General features: G+C 44.8%; 1 protein-coding gene across 5 annotated transcripts in view; it reads left to right on the plus strand.

Annotated features, from left to right (window-relative positions):
• The window catches only part of LOC122543290 (RNA-binding motif, single-stranded-interacting protein 2-like), a 241,062-nt gene that overhangs the window by 4,824 nt on the left and 216,256 nt on the right, over positions 1-19,982 (plus strand). Inside the window, exon 1 of one of the 5 annotated variants that reach the window (XM_043681794.1) lies at positions 7-51. The exons of the other annotated variants lie outside the window; for them this stretch is intronic. Within the exon in view, the coding sequence (XP_043537729.1) occupies positions 7-51 (45 nt within the window). Of the gene's footprint in view, positions 1-6; positions 52-19,982 lie in introns of those variants that run through there. 5 annotated transcript variants of the gene reach the window in all.

Raw genomic sequence — 19,982 nt, forward strand, 5'->3', positions numbered from 1 at the left:
CCTAACATGATCTTTTCAAATGTCCCTTTAAGAATCTCCACAGCGAAGCAGGTATGTTAACAGTATCTACCCCTTGTCTGTGTATATTTTACATATGTCTCTCTCTCTCTCTCTCTCTCATTTTAGTTTCGTATCCTTGTTGGTGATGTTGTGTTCCGCGCGGTTGATTTTTAAGCTGACGGTGTTTTCTTTCTGTTTCACGCGTTGAAATCATGATCAGTTGCGCAGGGTTTTTTGTCACTGGGAGCAAGTTTGGGAGGATTGCTTGCCCGGGGTGTCGGGGGTATATCATCCGCCGAAGCTCTCTTGTACAATTTTGAACGAGTTGAGATTAAAGCCGCTATCTTCCCCCCCCCCCCCTCCCCCGAATGTGTGCAACCTTCACTTTGTGTCTGTCAGATCAATGCCCTTGGGCAGTGACCCATTGTCAATGAGCTTCATAGGAACATCCTATACAACACACGATTGAGACATCAGGAATTGGTTTTGCTCAGAAGGTGGTGGACTTGCGCTGGTCCTTTCTGTCTGCACCCCAGCTTTTGCAGGGCATTGTAGCTGAGGGCAGGAGTTGGGCAGTGTTTCATGGCATAACAGTGGGCAGAAGTGGCACTGTCACTGTGTCTTTTGTGGTGCAGCGAATTATGTTACTTCCATGTAATGTTGATGCCATGCCTAGTAGGCTGGTGCCATGCATGATGTCTTCGTCCCATGTGTGTTGTGATCACATGGTGCAGTGGTAGAATGAAGGGTGTGGTGGTGCCCTGAATGGCATGGCACCATAATGGTTCCATGAATGGTGTGGCATGACAGTGCTGCTCATGTACAGCAGTGTGGCACAATGGGACCATGCATGGCATCATTGAATGGCATCTGCATACCCATAGTTGTGCAGAACTTTCCCATGTCCTGCTGTGGACTGTGCCATTGGGCAGTGGTTGGTATCCTTACTATTGGATATATGTTGCCATAACGCAGATCTCTAACCATGGCAATTCAACTCACTGGCAACATTCTTGCCAAAGCAGGGCCCCTTCAAAGCAAACTCCGAATTAGCCACATAATTTTCCACCCCCTGGAAAAAGTGTGGAGTGATTGCCAGTAATATCACTGCACAGCCCCTTCGCAATTATCTTGTTCTTGCAGTTCCAATCCAGCCCTGATAGATTCCAAATATTAACTCGGAACTGCTTAACCTCATTTTGCTGTTGAAACAGCCATCACTTTGCATTCAGTTGCTTTTCTCAGGGATTTTGCCTTATTCCAAATCCAGGCATGTTTGTCAGTTTTCTAAAATTTATTTCTTCCTTTTCGGGCATATTTTTAACATTGCTACAAATGTTGTAAAGAGAATATACATGTTATGGAATAGATGCTGGCCTGCTAAGATTTGAGCTGGAACAGTTGGGCTGTGAGGATAATATCTAACTTTGGTTTGCCCTTGTGTGTCTGACGACTGCTGTCCTATAACTGAGAGGAGTGAAATTGGCCAGTGGCATTTGTGAAATTGACCAACATATGATTTTCTGACAGTGTTGTTTTGATCCTCCTTTTTAAATGCTTATTAAAGAGAGATTCTCCATCCTCTGTTCTATTGCATATGTGGCTCGGGTGGGAACTCACTTTCCTTGAAATCAGAGGGCTGTGGATTCACGCCCTGGCACCAGAGAGGGGGTAGTGCTATCAGAGGCATCATCTTCTGAATGAGTCTTCTGTCTGCCACTTAGATGTCACTTTGCAATTTCAACATCTGCATTTCACTTGCGGAATTCCAGCTGATGTGGCCACAGCATGCGCTGGTCACTGATGCTTGTGGGAGCTCGCTGTTATGTTTCTTGACATTACAATGTGCATTTAACGGGGAAGTGGTGACACAGTAATCCAGAGGTTCGGGCTGGTGAGTCTGGGGACCTGGGTTCAAGTCCCATCTTGGCAGCGAGTGGAATTTAAATTCCATGAATAAATCTGGAATTGACAGCTCATCTCAGTCTTGGTGACTGTGACAACTATAATCAATTATTAGAGATGCCCATCTAGTTCACTAAATGTCCTTTAAGGAAAGGAATCTGCTGTCCTTACCCAGTCTACATGTGACTCTAGACCCACAGCAATTGACTCTTAACTGCCCTCTGAGGGTTGAGCAAGACATTTTAGTTCAAGGGCAATTAAGGATGGGCAATAGGCTGGTATTTCCAACAATGCCCACATTCCATGGAAGAATAAAGCAAAGACTACTCTTTTTGAAAAGCTTGTCACTGGCTAGTTGTGCTTTGGAGTGTCCTGAGAGCACACCTCTCTGGAGAACCTATTTTTAAAATTTACTGACTGAACAGAGGTATACTACCAGAAGTTACATTTTATTGAGGAGACCGGAAATGGACTGAGTTTGACCAGCTGATGAGTCCACACTGAGGGGTTAACCAGAGAATGTTCACCTCGAGCATCCAAGTTTGTTTCCTCCAGATGGCTGTATTCAAGCTGAAGGAATGTTCATGCTAGGAAATGGAACAGCTCCCACTTCAGGCACCCAGTGTCCACATCGCACTCTCCCATATCAGGGAAAGTCCAGTCAGATACAGAAGAAAGCTTTTGGACTAGATTTGAACCCAAGTTGTAGCGTTGAAAGGTTAATACCTACCCTACCCCAGTTCTGTGAAGGCCTCCTTTTAATATTTAACATAAAGCTGTTCGAACAGCAAAGCAAGAGGATTGTGGCATTTGCATTGTTTAAATTGGATTCCCTTCCCCTAGCCATGGAAATGTAGACCTGATCTCTCTCGGTCCTGGGATTCTGGCTGGATCTGGGAGCTTTGAGGCTGCAAGGCAACTCAAGGTTAGGCAAGCTCTGAGCACAACAGCCGATTATCATTTTTAAAGAGTTGTAGAATTGAAAAGGGAATGAGAGCTTTCCAAAGATGGTGAACATGAAGGCGGGTGAACAGTACGAAGTGAGTTTTGTTATTTATTCACGAGATAAGGACATGACTGGCTGGGCGAACATTTATTGGCCATCCCTAATTACCCAGAGGGCAATTGAGTTTTAACCATATTGCTGTGGGTCTGGAGTCACATGTAAGTCAGACCAGGTAAGGATGGCAGATTTCATTCCCTAAAGAACATTTAGAAACACGAGTAGGCCATTCACCCTTTCAATCCTGTCCTTCCATTCAACAAGACTGTGGCTGATCTGTGGTGTAACTCTATATACCTGCCTTTGGCCTATATACCTTAGACATGTTTTTGTTATGCAAAGGTATTACTTCAGATTTAGAATGAACAACTGATCCAGAATTCATTGATGTTTGTGGAAGAGAGTTTCAAACATCTTTTTTTAATTTTGATTTATTATTGTCACATGTACCTAGGTACCGTGAAACCTTTTGTTTTGCGTGCAGTGCAGGCAGATCATACTGTACGAAGTGCATTAGGGTGATAGAACCGAGCGAGGAATAGTGTTATGGCTGCAGCGAGGGTGCACAGAGAGCGAGATCAACATTAAATATGAAATTGGAGAAGTCCATTCAGAAGTGTTGGTATGTGTTTTTAAATTACTGTATCTTCTGCTCAATGGAAGAGGTCTGTCATCCTTTGTGTGGAGAAGTGCTTCCTAACATCTCAATAAAAATGGAAATAACTCTGGACGTTGTAAATCAAATGAAAACAGGAATTGTTGGAAAAGCTCAGCAGGTCTGGCAGCATCTGTGGAGAGAGAAATTGTGTTAATGTTTTGGGTCATACAGTCATCGAGTGACCTTTCCTCAGAATGTTCTGAGGAAGGGTCACTCAACCCGAAATGTTAACTCTGATTTCTCTCCACAGATGCTGCCAGACCTGCTGAGCTTTTCTAGTAATTCCTGTTTTGGTGTCTTAACATCTCTCCTGAATGGTCTGGCCCTAATTCCCAGATGACATGAACCAGATGGGCTTTTCCTGACAACTGTCAGGAAGTGTGGCGCTGGATAAGCACAACCAGTCAGGCAGCATCCGAGGAGCAGGAGAGTTGACATTTCGAGCATGACGTTTATGCTCGAAACATCGACTCTCCTGCCCCTCTGATGCTGCCTGACCTGCTGTGCTTTTTACAGCGCCACACTTTTCAACTCTGACTCTCCTGCATCTGCAGTGCTCACTTTCTCCTTTCCCTGACAATTGGCAACAGTTTCATGGTCATCATTAGCTTCTTAATTTCAGATTTTTATTGTTGAATTCCAATTCCACCATGCCAAGATTTGAACCCAGGTTCTCCAGGACATTATCTGGGTCTTAATAGCTTAGCGATAATACCACCAGGCCATCACCTTCCCTTCTGATGCTTGTTTGGCAAGCCAGCACAGACATGATGGGCTGAATCGCCCCCTTCTATGCTGCAGTGATTGTGATTCAAGTTGGTGATTGTGGGACATGGCATTGGGATGGGGGATGTGGCTGGTGCTGAATCAGCAAGTGGAACTGTAGGTCTGGGAGCAGAGGTCTGAAGTTGCAGCTAGCTGGCTCCATCATTATCTGACCTGCGAGACGTTTACTGACCATGATTTAAAAAGCCTTTCTTTCTCTCCCTCACCTTGACAAACACCATGCTCAGCACATAAGTGCAGGTCCTGTCGAGGAAAGCTGTAATACAAACACAGCAAGTGTGTAAACACACAGGCACGACTTGAATTTGAGACAGCCCCAGTGTTGAACCTCAAGGTCAGTCCAATATATTTTTGCTGTGTGGGTTTTATTGCTGCTGGGAAGGTGCAGGCACTGATGGCAACCTCAACAGCATTGCAGCTATCTGTTCTTCCCCACCCCCACACTCCAGTGGGATATACAACCCTTGTACATGAAAATAACTGAAAACAGAGTCTGCTGGAGAAACTCAGCAGGTTTGGCAGCAGGCTCATAGTTCCTCGTAGGTGGAGTCGCAGGTAGACAGGGTGTAAGGGCAGCGTTTGCTACGCTTGCCTTCATTGGTCAGTGTATTGAGTATAGGAGTTGGGCCGTCATGTTGTGGCTGTACAGAACATTGGTTAGGCCATGTTTGGAACATTGTGTGCAATTCTGGTCTCCCTGGTATTGTTAAACTTGAGAGGGTGCAGAAAGGGCTTATGCCCGAAATGTCGATTCTCCGGTTCCCTGGATGCTGCCTGACCTGCTGCGCTGTTCCAGCAACACATTTTCAGCTCTGATCTCCAGCATCTGCAGACCTCACTTTCTCCTGCAGAAAAGACTAACCAGGGATATGGGCCAAATGCTGGCAAATGGGACTAGATTAATTTAGGATATCTGGTTGGCATGGATGAGTTGGAGCGAAGGGTCTGTTTCCGCGCTGTACAGCTCTATGACTATCGGTGGAGAGAGAAACTGAATCAATGTTTCAAGTCCAATACAACTCTTCTTTGGAACTGAAGAGGGATGAGAAGTAGTGATAGGTTTTATTTGGAAGAAAAGGTGGGGAAAGGGGCAAGTGGGACAGAATGTTAAAGGCTGAGGGTGATTAGAAATAAAAAAAACATAAATGAAAGGGAATGGTAATGGTTGCAGAGAAGTGACCAAGCCTCGTTTCAGAGTAGGTGTTAATAGCAGAATGAATGTCAACTCTAACTTAAATGTTTTTGAACCTGATTTATTGAAGGGTTATGTATGTTGGTGAATACTTTAGCTGCAAAATGCAAGAGCAGATTATTTTCAAATCCCTTTTCTTTTTCTCCCCCTATAGTAATTATAATCTGCTCCTATTTCCTATGTATTTGTCCAATGGGCCATCTCCAGGAGCAATTTTAGTCTGAAGAATTAGCAATTTTACGTGAAGTAAGGGTTTGGTGGTGAATTTGAAACCAGTGAGTAAAGGCTTACATCTATGTAGCACCTTTTAACGGTTCCCCCATCAGGTCTCCAAATGCTCGATATGCATTCAATTTGCCTTTTGACGTTATGGTAGCTGTTGCTGCTGAGGTAAACCCAGCAGCCATCTTGTGCCCTGCAAGATCTTGCAAACAGCCTGCAGGTAGGTCACCCTTTCTCCAGAAAGATGAAGATCTTTATGATCTGATGGAGATCTTTAGGAATAAGAAAGGCTTTGGTATGGTAGATTTTTTTTTCCCGCAATTCTAGAGGAGTTTAAAACTTAGGAGGCATTGAATATAAGCTTGTTATTTATAAATCCAACAGGGAGTTCAAAGGAAATCTTTGCCCAGAGAATGGAGGACTCACTGCCACAGGGAGCCGTTGAGGTGACTAGCATTCATGGGAAGGTACGGGAATATATATTAATGGAGTTAGATAACAGTAAGCAAAGATGATGGCTTTGGTCTCCCAAATGCTACTCAGGAAAAAACTGCAGGTCATTTAAGACTGGACGTCAGACGTGATGTGATGGCCTAGTGGTATTATCGCTAGACTATTAATCTCCAGTCAAAAATTGTGGTGCTGGAAAAGCACAGCAGGTCAGGCAGCATCCAAGGAGCGGGAGAATTGATGTTTCGGGCATAAGCCCTTCATCAGGAATGTGGGAGGAGGTGAGAAAGGGGCTGAGTAATAAATTGGGTGGTGGGGCTGGGAGAAGATAGCTGGGAAGGCAATAGGTAGATGAAGGTGAGGGGTAATGGTGATAGGATGGAGCAGATAGGTGGGAAGGAAGGTGGACAGTTCAAGAGGGTGGTGCCAAGTTGGAGGGTTGGATCTGGGATGAGGTGAGGGGAGGGGAGGGGAGATGAGGAAACTGGTGAAGTCGATGTGGTTGGAGGGTGCCAGGAGGAAGATGAGGCATTCTTCCTCCAGGTGTCGGGTGGCTAGGATTTGGAGATGGAGGCGGCCCAAGATTTGCATGTCCTTAGTGGAGTCTGAGGAGGAGCTGAGATTGTCAGCCACAGGGAGGCAGGGTTGTTTGGTGCGTGTGTCCCAGAGATGTTCCCTGAAAAGTTTTGTGGGTTGGCGTCCTCTCCCCAATCTAGAGGAGAGCAATATTAGTCTAGAGACCTGTTACAGACCAGACCAAACCCCCTCAAGCTATTCCAATGATAGTCTAAACGCTAACTTTTTCTTACTTTAAAGGTAAATGTAATGTGTTGCATTCCAGATGTAGTTAAATTGGTCAAACTACTGGACTTAAATCAAAACACATTTTATTCATCCACTATAATTAAAATACAACAAAATCAAGAAGGAATTGGAATAACTTAACTCTACTGGAAAACTTAACAGACCAATAGATACAGTAACTATTACTAATTTAACTGTTCCAATATAGTAACATCCCATAAATGCACCCTTGGTAAAAGGCAAATTCAGATACCGATTATCTTACTGTAACTTCAGTAGCCTAAGAGAAGAACATCAAGAGAACTTTGACTGTAGCAGGCAGGAGAGATTTACTGCAGCTTTCAACCCTGCTGAGAACCCCAGCAACAACTACTGAATGCCAAAACTAAAGATCCTGGTTTTGTGGGTGGGAGCTTGACCACGCCCATTCAGAGTCGAGAGGGTGGTGCTGGAAAAGCACAGCAGGTCAGGCAGCATCCGAGGAATGAAACAATTGATGTTTCAGGCATAAGCCCTTCATCAGGAATGAGGCTTGTGGTCCAGAAGGCTGAAGATAAATGGGAGTGGGGGTGGGGTTGGGGCAGTCTGCAAGGAATAGAGTCCCATGAAAATCTTTTTTGTAGCTTCCAGCACAAAGCAAATGCAGCACATCACAAGCTTGTCTGACAACTCAAAAGTGTAATTCTTCATACACGCTTGTCGGATAATCCTGAGCAGGGGAAAAGTTATACTTTCAACCAATTTCAGGTTGTCTGTTGGTATTCTTGCGAAGTGTCCTGATCCCCAGAGAGTGGCAGAGGCTGGCTCCCTGTATAGCTTTAAGTAAAAGGTGAATAGGTTCTTGACTAAAAAAGATCATGGGAGGGCAGTTAATGGGTATGTGGAGTTGAGGCCTCAGTCTGATCAGCCATGATCTTTATTTGAATGGCGGGGCAGGTCAGAGGGACCTAGTGACTAACCCCTTGCTCTGGACAGGTGAGTGATGATCTTGAACTTTGCTCAGTTATTGTTGGTGGCACTGCCATCTGACAAGGTGAGGGAGATGAATTCTGCCCATCTGTGGTACCTTGTCTTGTGGGTGGGTTTGAAGAGTTTTCATGTGAAATGGTGCATTACCTTCCTGGAGACTGGCAGCAGCAATCTGCATAAATGATGCCCACTGGTTATGGGTCTCAGCTTGAGCCTGGCGTGGCCATCAACTCTACCCTCCAGGTTTTGGCATGTTGGACTTGCATAAATGGGGTGGGGTGGGGAGAGTGGAGAGGTTGATGGGGCTGAGTGAAGGAGTTGGTAGAAATGTGATACGATTAATTTTAAAGAAGAAATAAAATCATCTTCTGTATTTTTCTTTGGGGTTTGTAAATGGCTAACTTGAGAAATAATTCTTGGTGGAAAGACCGGAGAATAAAGCATAACATTGAGATGCATAATAGAAAGTACGTTTTCACTTGTTGCCTGGGTACTCTCCAACAGCTTAACCTCTATCGCTGCTCTCACTGCAGGGTATTGGCCCTAATTGGCAATCTCAGGTTATTGTTGATTTGGAGGAGCATCATCCTGCAGTGAACTATTCTGCACTAGAGCTCGAAGGCTTGGTGACTAAGTGCTCGAAGGGGAAAATATTGTATCCCACATCTTAATGAGCTGAAATACTAACAGTTTTTTTTTACACCCATCGCCCTTGTGTATTAGAACTCAGTATACTTGCTTTGGTGCTACAACCCTCAGGATCCAATACAAATCTGAGAGTTTTGGATTTCCACTCTCTACATGAAAACATCAGCCCTGAATGACCTAGCCCTTACTTTCAGACTATCTCCCTATCGATATTTCTAATCAATCTGTTCCAAGGTGTTATGACATGCACCTCGGGTGGGACTTGTACCCAAGTCTCCTGGTTCAGAGGTAGGGACACTTTCACTGTGCCACAACAGCCATACTATTTTTCCCTCTAAGCTAAACAGAAATTTCTACAAGTTAACATGGTGGTTCTGCACACAGCCCACTTGGTGCATAACTTGGGCTCCTGATTGCTTGTCTCTTGTGAACAGACTAAATAAAGCAAGTCGATCGAAACACCTCGCATCCCAGTTACTTGAAATATACAACGCTTGACTTGATTTTTAATGGAATCCTTCTTTCCAGTTTGATCCACTCTTCCATAACCAATGTCTGTCTGAATCCCCAGTGTAATCAGCCAACTGCACCATTTTTTTCAAGGTCAAAATGGCATCCATTCATCAAGTGGACCATGTTTTTGGTCCCCAACATTGTAGCATTATCACAATAATCTCTCAGCTGTTCATTTTTGCCAGATGTATGCCCGTGCATTATCGAGGGATTATCAAGTTGACATCTCTCACCAACAATGCCAGACTGATTTGGCAATGGTGTCCTACCCCTCAGTGTCACTGCCTCACCGTTGTAGAAAAATGGATAAGCATCCAGGAAACTACCCGAACTTCAGATGAGAAAATTGGGGGAGGGAAGAGGAGAATGTAGGCACTGCGCATCCCCAAATTAATATTATTTTTAGTTGTAGTAGTCACGTTTTTATTTTATTGGATGTGGGCATTATTGACAAGGCTGGCATTTGCCCATCCCCTGATTGATGTCGTGGCTTGCTCAGCCAATTTAGAGTTAACCCCGTTGCTGTCACATGTCACCAGGTTTCCTGCACTAAAGGACATTTGTGAACCTGATGGGTTTTTGCAATGTTGTCATGGACACCATGACTGAGATGTGCTTCCAATTCCAGATTTATTGATTTTAAATTTAAATTCCATCAGCTGCTGTGGTGGTGGGATTTGAACCCAGGCCATTGTGCACATATCCCTGTGGATGACTTGTCTGGTGGTACTGCCGCTCTCCTACCATCTCTCGCATTCTCTCACTCTCTCTGTCCCTCTGACCGAGGCCACACACCGGAGGGAGTGGAGGTCTTTCCTTTAATCTTGAAGGATGTTGCTGGGTTTGCCGAGCAATCCCAAAACTTGCATTGCCCATCACATGCACCACAGAAACAGGCTATTTGGCCCAACTGGTCTGGGTTAGGATTTGTGCTCCAAATGACCATCTTCCCAACCCATTTCATCTCACCTCATCCTGTAATTCAACACCGACCTATGTCAAAAATGCTTTAGATAAATCTAACAAAATGTCCCAAGATGCTTCACAGGAGTGTTATTAACAAAATCTGACCCTAAACCATGTGAGATATTGGGTTTGGTAACCACCAGTTTGATCAAAGATATGGTTTTAAGGAGCATCTTCAATTCAGTAAGACATCCCAAGTCTGAACTTATGAGAGCACACCCAGAGTATTGTGTGCAGTTTTGGTCTCCCCATCTATGAAAGGATATCCTCTCCATTGAGGGAGTGCAGCAGGAGCTCATTAGGCTGGTACCAGGGATGACTGGACTGTCATATGAGGAGAGGTTTGTTAACTGGGTCTGTATTCACTAGAGTTTAGAAAAATGATTTGAAATGTGGGAAATTCAAACAGGGTCTGGACACACTAGATGGAGGGAGGATGTTTCCCCGGTTGGACAGTCTAGAACTAGTAGATACAGGGTAAATCATTTAGCACTGAGATGAGGAAACATTTCTTTACTCAGAGTATGGTCAACCTGTGGAATTTTCTCCCATACAATGCATTCAAGAAAGAGTTGAAGTGTAACAAGGAGTATGGAGAGAAATTAGGAAAATGGCATTGAGATGGATGGTTGGCCATGATCATATTAAATGGTGGGAAAGTCCTGCTCCTGTTCCTATTTTCTATGTTTTAAGGAGGGAAGCAGGATCAAGAAGGGTAAGGAGGGAATGACAGATCTTGGGGCCTAAACAGTTGAAGGCATTACCACCAATGGTGCAGTGATTAAAACTGAAGTGCTCATGAGGCCAGAGTCAGAGGAGTGCAGAGATCTTAGGGGACTGGGTGAGATGTTGAAATTGGGAGGGGGCAGGATCGTGAAAGAATTTCAAAAAGGGTGAGAATTTCTTTTAAATCAAGATGTCACTTGACTGGGAGCCTTTGGAAGTCAGTGAGCTTGGGGGTGAGGGAGAATAGGATTGGGTGCAAGTTGAGATATGGGTAGTAGAGGTTTGGATGACTTGACAGTGATGGAGAATATGGAAGACCATCTTGGAAGTGTGTTGGAATAGTGGAGCCTTGAGGTAATAAAGGCATGGCTGAGGATTTCAGCAGCTGATGAGTTGGAGCAGCCAACGTCAGGTAGCATTACAGAGGTGGAAATAGTTCAGATGAACATTAAAGATCCCAGAGCCCCATTTAATAATTAGGTGTTTTTCTGGGAACGTCGGCCATGTTTGCTCCCACTGTCAACTCCAGCACATAGAGGTGAAAGGGGGCTTGCATCTCATCGCTTTTCACGTGAGATCTTGCACTACGCAAAATGGCTGCCATAGAACAGCATGACTTGTGTTTTTTTTTCCCAGCTTTTCATCTTGTGTTTGAGTGCTTTTTCAAAATTGTAATCAGAATAATACACTTTTCAGTTCCCATTTTAATCATTGTCCCACTGACTAGAGTTTCACGTGTTGAACTCTGATATCATTTAACAACAAGGACATTTTGCATCAAGCTGCTTTCGTGGCAGATATAGCATGGGCCCATAAAATGCTCTTAAGGAGTTTAATGAGACCTTATTTTCCATAATTTCCTGTGCTTCTGTGGACTTCTCCATTAAGCTCTCGTAAATGTAAAATGTGATTACATTTCTTCATTTCTCTGAAACTCTGTGGAAGCTGGGAGTTGAAGCCTGTCCCATTACATTATGTCCACTTTGTTCTGTTCTTCCTACTTAACACACTTTCCAAGAGCTACACAGTGTTATCAAAGGCCATTTGAATTTTTTTTTGTTCAGGCATTCTCTCTTTTGTCATTTTTTAGATTCCCAGTTGTAATAATTTTGTTTGTATGTCTCCAAATTCCAACCCCCCCACCCCCGCTTTAAACTCTCCATGACAGCTTTGCCAACTCTGCTGTAGTGCATGGGAAGCTATGTTTAAAAAAAAATTATTGATTAAACCCAAGAGATTGAAAGAATGACCTGGGTTCTGTTGCACCACACGCAATCAGCTGCTTTGGAAGAGCAGTCATGCTTCCAGATGGCAACCATTTTGCACACACCCAGCACGGTCTTGTTAATGTGGTTTTCTAGTGCTGGTGGGTGAAGGCATGTTGGCACAGGATGCCAAAGAGACTCCTTGCCCTTTTTGATGAGTAGATCTCTGGGATCTTTCAGAGCCCCCTCAGCCATATGGTTTGTTGAAAATAAGAAATTGAGGGGGGAGGGGGCAGGCTGTTATTATGGCTGAGTTGACTGCAGCCTCAATTGTACTTTCCTCTCTGTCCCCATGACGTTGGGCTCCCTTGTCAATCAAAAATCTGACTAACTTGGGCAGGCCTTGTGCATGCTCCATCCATCCACTGGAAAACGTGTGGGCAGTGGAAGAGGAAGTGACAAAAGGGCAAAGATGAGGGTCGATGCAGTAGTTAAGCATGGCAAGGGGTCAAATGTGGTGATGAAATCATAGGCAAGAAATGTGGAGTAAAATTAAGTGGTATAAACAAGATCTTGTATTGACCGTTCCCCAGCTCCCACAGCTGAGGCACTGACACCAGATAAAGCTCTCAAATGCATATTATCTCATTAATTATTGTCTAATTAAATCATTTGGAATTGATCCAACAGTGCTCATAATTTTGACTTAACCTCAAAATAAAATTTTGATAAAGGTTACCATGTCCTCCAAGCACAAGCTAAATTAATCTTTTGCCCAAACAGGATCTTAATTTGGAACTATACTGTCCGGTTTTTGTTTAGCTCCTTAGTTAAACGTGTTCAAGGATGTCTGTGCCAGGGAATAAAACTGGGCACTCACTGGGTGAGGGGCAGCCTGGGCATCAGCTTAGGTTGAAGTAAGGCCAAGGCCCAGCTTTCATTGCTCTCCTGTTGTCTTCCTCACTAGCTGCTGTCGTGTGGCCTTTTCAAATCAGGTTGGAGATTTGTGCCCGTTGGATGCCAGGACTATTGAGACGATGCAAGAAAGCTTTGCACAAAGAGAGTCTTGCAGTCCAGTGGTGGCCTGTTGGGTTGGCACACTGGTTGAATTGATGGGCATATATCCAGATCTGAATTGTTATGGGCTGATTCAGGTTAGGGGGATAGTGGGCAACCAAGAAAATGGCGCATTAGCCTGTGTGCCAATCTACCATCACTGTTGTTGACTCTGATGACTAGAGAGCTCCGTGTTCTCCCTTTTTCACCCCTTATCCTAGGTTGTGGGTCTCAATATATCCTCAGCAAGATTTGCAGGTTCCCTTTCTGATCAAGATAGTAGTGGCTGGGGAAGGGGCAGTTAAACTGATATCTTTCCCCACCTCTCCCCAGGGGTTGACTGCCTGCCCACCTTGAGGTGACCAAATAAGCCTGTACCAATTGTGGCTCCTGCTGGCCAGCCATTTTTGATTTTGGAAAGGGACTGTGTCCGAGGCATGGATACACACTTTGGGATTGAATTCCAATGTCAGAGTTTTCCTTTTATCGCACTCGGTCAAGACAGGATCTGGTGAATTGAGCAGAGGCAAAAGCTAAAGCTGGGTGCTAGGAAAAGAACCTCCCAACTTCTGCCCCTGTCTCAGCTCAACGACTGTCAAAACCCTTGTTTGTGCCTTTGATACCCTCCAGATTGGACTATTTCAATGCATTTCTGGTTCCTTTCCCACATTCCACCTTCCAGGAACTTGATTGTTCCTGTGTCAGAGCTCGCACCAAGTCCTATTTACCCATTAGCCCCATGCTTGCCAACTGAATCGAGCTTCTGTGAAAGCAAAGTGTAAATTTGAGAATGTTCATCCTTGTTTTTCAAATCCTAACACGGCCCCACCCCTCTCTGTGAAACTTCCTCCAGCCCCACCATCACTGCACTCCTCTCATTTTGGCCTCTTGTGTACCCCTGATTTTGGCACCTTTGGCAGCCATGCCTGGACCCTCAGGTCAGGAATTCCCTCCCTACACCCCCCTCTCCTCTGATTTATAAAACCTAACTTTGTTTCTGTTTTTAAAAAAGGCTTTTAATCACCTGCCCCTTCTCTTAATGTGGCACAGGGTCAAACTTTGACTGTGTTCCTCAAGTCTTTTCCTCCCACACTCTGGGTGCTATATCAATGCAAGTTACCTTGGGGTGACTGGGTGGTGGTGGAAAGCAGTCCCAGTGAAAAATTTTCACTGATTTGTCTTTGATGTTCTGCCATTGTACACATAGGGTGGTGGCAACAATTAAATGGCAAAAACTGTATGGTGTTATGTTTCCTGCTTTCCTTGATCTCTTCTCGGTCTGTCTGCTTCACGCTGCTTGGCGAGAGGGATGATAATATTTTGGGAGCGGTTTGCAGTCAGTTTAAACATAGCCACAGCTGGGTCACAGGTGTAATACTCTCTGCGTGCAGTCAGTGTTTTTTCTTTGCACGTGTAAAAATATTTTTCGCCTCTCGACTGCACTGGCGCTACCTTCATCGCTAAAGGAGGAAGGCCAGTCGCCAAGCCTGAGTCCCTGTTTGGCCTACTCATAATGGCTTCCATTCTGTTTGAGGTCCCCCACCCCATATCCATTTCCCCCCCTTTTTTATTTTTGCTGTTTGTTTTATTTCCTCTTGCTCTGCAAGTATTGATTCATCATGGCCTATGGATCGACAGCATGCGAGCAACCCAACATTGTGCCAAGGAGTTTAGATCTCAGAGTCCAGTTTAGAGTAGGAGTTTGAAAGCACTTGCTCATGCGAAAACAAAATAGAAATCTGGAACTCTTGAGGTGAAGTTGATAGATATTTTTTCTTGCGTTCAGGGTGATAGAACTGAAGTCAGGATCTAATGGAATGGCTTGGTCCTGTTCACTTTTTCACTCATGGGACACTGGCGTCACTGGCTGGGCCCAGCATTTACTGCCCGTCCTTAGTTGCCCTTGAAGGTGGTGGTGGACTGCCTTTGTAGTGCTGGGGAATGGTCACCCCCAAGCCGCAAATGGCACAAGGTGGAGACATGGTGTGTTCCATGAAGTATTTATGAAATTCCTGTTTTGAAAGATGCAGTTAAATTTGTTTCCTTCTGTCTTTCAGACAGAGTGGTTCAGATCACCACAACTCACTCTGTTAAATTAAAAGTGGTGGTGTGGGGGGGGGAACATCCCATATATCTCTCTTCTCTGGATCTTTTGCCAACGATCTGAATCTGGAGCAGCCTTTATGGCATGGCCTCATGCCCATGAGTAATAGAACAAGACAGGCCAACTTCATTTCACTTTCACTTCCACACAGTCGACAATGATCAGTCAGTCAGTGTGGCCTGGAAGTTGATCAGGTGAATAGAGTGGAGAGAGGAATGACGATGAAATAAAAATACCATTTGTTTTTCTTTTTGTGGGGAGTGGGCATCGCAAGTTGGGCCAGCATTTATTCCCTGCCCCAAATTGCCCTGGTGAGGATGGCAGTAAGCTGCAGTCCTTGAGGCGGAGGTAGCATTCTAACATGCACACACCACTCAATTAGCCTGAGATTCCTTCATCAGAATCAGGAGAATTCACTGGCCTCCCTGCAAGGCCCATGCCTTAGGATCTGGCAGAATTCCCCAAAGTGTCGGAAGAAGCAGGGCCTGAAACAGGGTGCAAGCCCTGATCCATTAGAGAACCTGACTTCTCCTGAAACAAAGGCCAGATGTTTTGAGAAGATTTGTAGCTCGGGTTGAGGTTCTGGATGTAGGTTTGCTCACTGAGCTGGAAGATTCATTTCCAGATGTTTCGTCACCCTACTAGGTAATATCTTCAGTGGGCATCAGGCGAAGCACTGCTGATGATTCCTGCTTTCTATTTATGTGTTAGGGTTTCTTTGGGCTGGTGATGTCATTTCCAGTGGGAATGTACCGCAGGAAATGACAACACTAGCCCAAAGCAACCCAAACATAGAAATAGAAAGCAGGAATTATCATTAGCAGTGCTTTGCCTGAGGCCCACTGAAGATGTTACCTAGCAGCGTGACGAAACATCTGGAAATGAACCTTTCAGCTCAGCGAGCAAACCTCCATCCATAAAGGCCAGATGCAACCAAGTGAGAGAGTTAATTAGTGGCAATGATCAATGTATTGATACTTCAGCAACTAAATATTGCGTCAGACAATCTCTCACTGTCTTCTTTCAAATAGTACCACGAGCTCTGTTGTAAGAACTGGAGGAGGAATAGGCCATCTCATGCCTCTAGCCCGCTCCGCCAATAAGATCAGCCACGATTTCACTTAACCCGCCTGCTCACCATAACCCTTAATTCCTTTACTCTTCACAAATCAATCTATCTTTGCCTTAAAAACATTCAGTGAAGTAGCCTCAACTGCTTCACTGGGCAGGAAATTCCACAGATTCACAACCCTTTGGGTGAAGAAATTCCCCCTCAACTCAGGCTGAAATCTGCTTCCTCTTATTTTGAGGCTATGCCCCCTATTTCTACTTTCATCTGCCAGTGGAAACAACCTCCTTGCTTCTACCTTACATATTGATTTCATAATCTTATATTTCTATAAGATCCTTCTCAAATTCCAACAAGTAGTCCCAGTCTATTCAATCTCTCCTCAAGCCAACCCACTCAACTCCCCACTTGAAACGGCAAGCAAGGCCTCCATTTGACAATGCATCTGGAGGACAACATCGCTGACAGTGCAGCACTCCCTCAGCACTGGACAGGAGAGTTGGCCTTGCTTTGACTTGTGTAGGAGAATTTGAACCCAGAACTTACTGCCTGAGGTGCACGGACGCCACCCACTGAACCCATTGCTGCCAAGCCTTTTTTATTTACCACAGATATCCCACCAGTAACCAAGGAAATAAAGTGCCCAAAACAATCCAAAGAGAAACCACCCTGCTTTTCATCTTGCTATTTTGCTGGGAAGCATGAGAGAAAGATTAAAGTTCACACTCTGTTGGCTGTGCCAAATGTGTATTGAGCTGACAGCCCCAGTGACAGAGACTATTATTCACTCCCTCGAATTCTCTCATTAACAATACAACAAACAACACCTGGATTTCAGTGTTTAACAACACTGATCTCGTGACAGCACAGATCACTCGAATCAACCAGTTCAGAGATTTTTGTCAGTGAACACCTCTGGGGGCAGGTGGGTTTTGAACCTGGGCCTCCTAGCTCAGAGGTAGCAACACAACCACTGTGCCTTACGAACCCCTACCTAATGACAGCGCAATCTGAGGCTAATTCTGTTCTCTAAGGCACACAATATCCTAGCTTGGCTTTCTTTGTATTCATTCATAAGTGGACATCACTGGCTGGGCCCAGCATTTATTGCCTGTCCCTAGTTGCCCCTTGAGGAGGTGGTGAGCTGCCTTCTCGAATGCTGCAGTCCTGCTCTGAGGGGACCTACAATGCCCTGAGGGAGGGAGTTCCAGGATTTTGACCCAGCAACAGTGAAGGAACGGCGATAGATTTCCAAGTCAGGATGGCGAGTGGCTTGGAGGGGAACCTGTGGTGTTCCCATGTATCTGCTGCTTTTATCCTTTTAGGTGGAAATGGTCATGGGTTTAGAAGGTGCTGTCTGAGGATCTTTGGTGAATTTCTGCAGGGCATCTTGTAGATAGCACACACTACTGCTACTGAGCGTCAGTGGTGGAGGAGCAGCGCTTCAAAAGCTAGTTATTCCAAATAAACCTGTTGGACTATAACCTGGTGTTGTGTGATCTTTTAACTTTGTCACTGAGTATTCCTCACCTCTGACCTACTATTGTAGCCACTGTATTTATATAGCTAGTTAAGTTCTGTTTCTGGTCAATGACAGCCTTCTGGTTGTTGTTATTGGAGGATTCAGTGACTGTAACACCATCAAAGGGTGGAGCTTAGATTGTCTCTTAATGGCGATGGTCATTGCCCGGCATTTGTATGGCGTGAATATTACCTTGGATGACTAAATGTGGTTTCGGGGAGGCGGGTGCAGGGTCTCAGTGGGATGGCATGTTTGGCATGATGGAAGTTGGCCATGTTGGTGGTGATGGGTTGAAATCCAGAGCTGGTCTATTCAGGAAGCATGTGGATGGAAATCTGAACTTGTGTTTCTGTGTCTCTGTGTGTCTCTCTCCCCTGAGCTCCTGAGGCTGAAAATGTTTTTCCAAAGGAGTGTTTTTTTTTGTGTGTTGGGCTCCAGAACCAAAGTTAGTCGATTACGATATTGACCTAGCAATAAACAAACAAAATCATGGGATAGTTTCGAGGGGCTAAATTTCCTCTTGAATGGCTGTTTTTGCATTTTGATTTAACGGTGTTATTGCAGTCTGTTTGGTCATCCTTGCTTTTCTGTTCATAGGTAATCATCAGCATTTTTAACGAAGTAGTCAGCCTGTCTGTAGCCTTTAAAATAGAATGAGTCAGACAAGATGATTTTCGTAGATTGCAAGCAAATGAAGGGAGCTGCTATGAATGAATGAATGTTATTTATATCTTAATTTAGCACAATAGTTGTGAACTATTATTTTCAACTTGCGGAGCTAGTTAAACTTGGTAAATATATATCGATATTGTTAGTGCTCCTATTTGCTTCGTTTACTGTCTACTGTTCACTGTTTGGACTTACAGCTGAAATCAAAGTCTAGATGTGTTGACACTTGGAAGAATCACGAGATTAAGAGCGAGAGCTGAAATATATCTTAAGCAGGATCCATCCCAGAGCAAGCTACAAATCTGAGTGAGTGAAAACACTCGCTGTGGGACACAGGAGACGGCACCTCCTCTGTGAACTTCTGAAAATGGAAGCCAGAATTGTCTCGTCTTTTTAAAAAAAAATGTACAGAAAGCCACAGTTGTGGTTGAGTTCTGAGCCACAATGGAATCTACTTTCCCTGCAGGGCTTGCAACCCTATTTGAATTCTGCTCCGATCTTCTTTTAACCTCATTAAATTCTGTTCCCTGGAAGCCCAAATATCTTGGAGGACAAGTTAGTACTTTGTGTGGCAGCTGCCAAAATTGACTGGCCTTGATAACAAGGGCTGCCCTTTAAGAAGGTCCCAATTCTCGGGAATGCTGGGGAGACATTCCAAGAATCCCATTTGTTCAATAGGCCACTGAAAAGAGCTTTTCAGTCTGAAAGACCGTGACCACCTCAATAGATGAATGCGTCGCTCTCTGACCCCCTGCAAAACCCTCGGGTGATCATGCTAATAGTTGTCAATTGCCACACAACAAGGGAGACTCTGAGGCGAGCTGTGTTGAAGGACACTGCCATGCTGCCAAGGCGGATGAGTTTGACTGACGACAAGTTGGTTGACGGTGGCTCATGTTTTATTCTGCATGGAGACTGTCTTCGATTCTGGGGGCCTTTATGGAAGACCGTGTTAACCCAGCTTGGTTTGCCCTCCATGGTGAGGTGCCCAACTTGAAGTGGCAATGAGCTCCTTTCTTCTTGTTGTTATCCTTTTTCCCTCCAGTGTTGGTATCAACCAGTCCCAGTTTATCTCACATCTCTGGGGTTAGTTGGCTGGACAGGCTAATTTGTGATGCCAACAGCATGGGTTAAATTCCTCCACTGGCTGAGGCTACCATGAAGGTCACTCCTCCTCAACCTCTCCCCTCACCTGAGACTGGCTCTAATGCAATGAGGGGTATGTCACATTCCAAGAGATCAACTGTGTTCGGGGATTCTGTAGTCAGAGGTACAGGCAGATGTTTCTGTGGCCAGCAGAGAAAAAGCAGAATGGTGTGCTGTTTCCTTGGTGCCAGGATCAAGGAAGTCTCCGAGAGGGTGCAGAATGTTCTCACGGGGGAGAAGGGCCAGCAGGAGGTCATTGTCCACATTGGAACCAACGACATTGGAAGGGAAAAGGTTGAGACTCTGAAGGGAGATTACAGAGAGTTAGGCAGAAATTTAAAAAGGAGGTCCTCAAGGGTAGTAATATCT

This window comes from Chiloscyllium plagiosum, chromosome 43 (assembly GCF_004010195.1).
Source record: "Chiloscyllium plagiosum isolate BGI_BamShark_2017 chromosome 43, ASM401019v2, whole genome shotgun sequence".
NCBI classification, from domain to species: Eukaryota; Metazoa; Chordata; class Chondrichthyes; order Orectolobiformes; family Hemiscylliidae; genus Chiloscyllium; species Chiloscyllium plagiosum.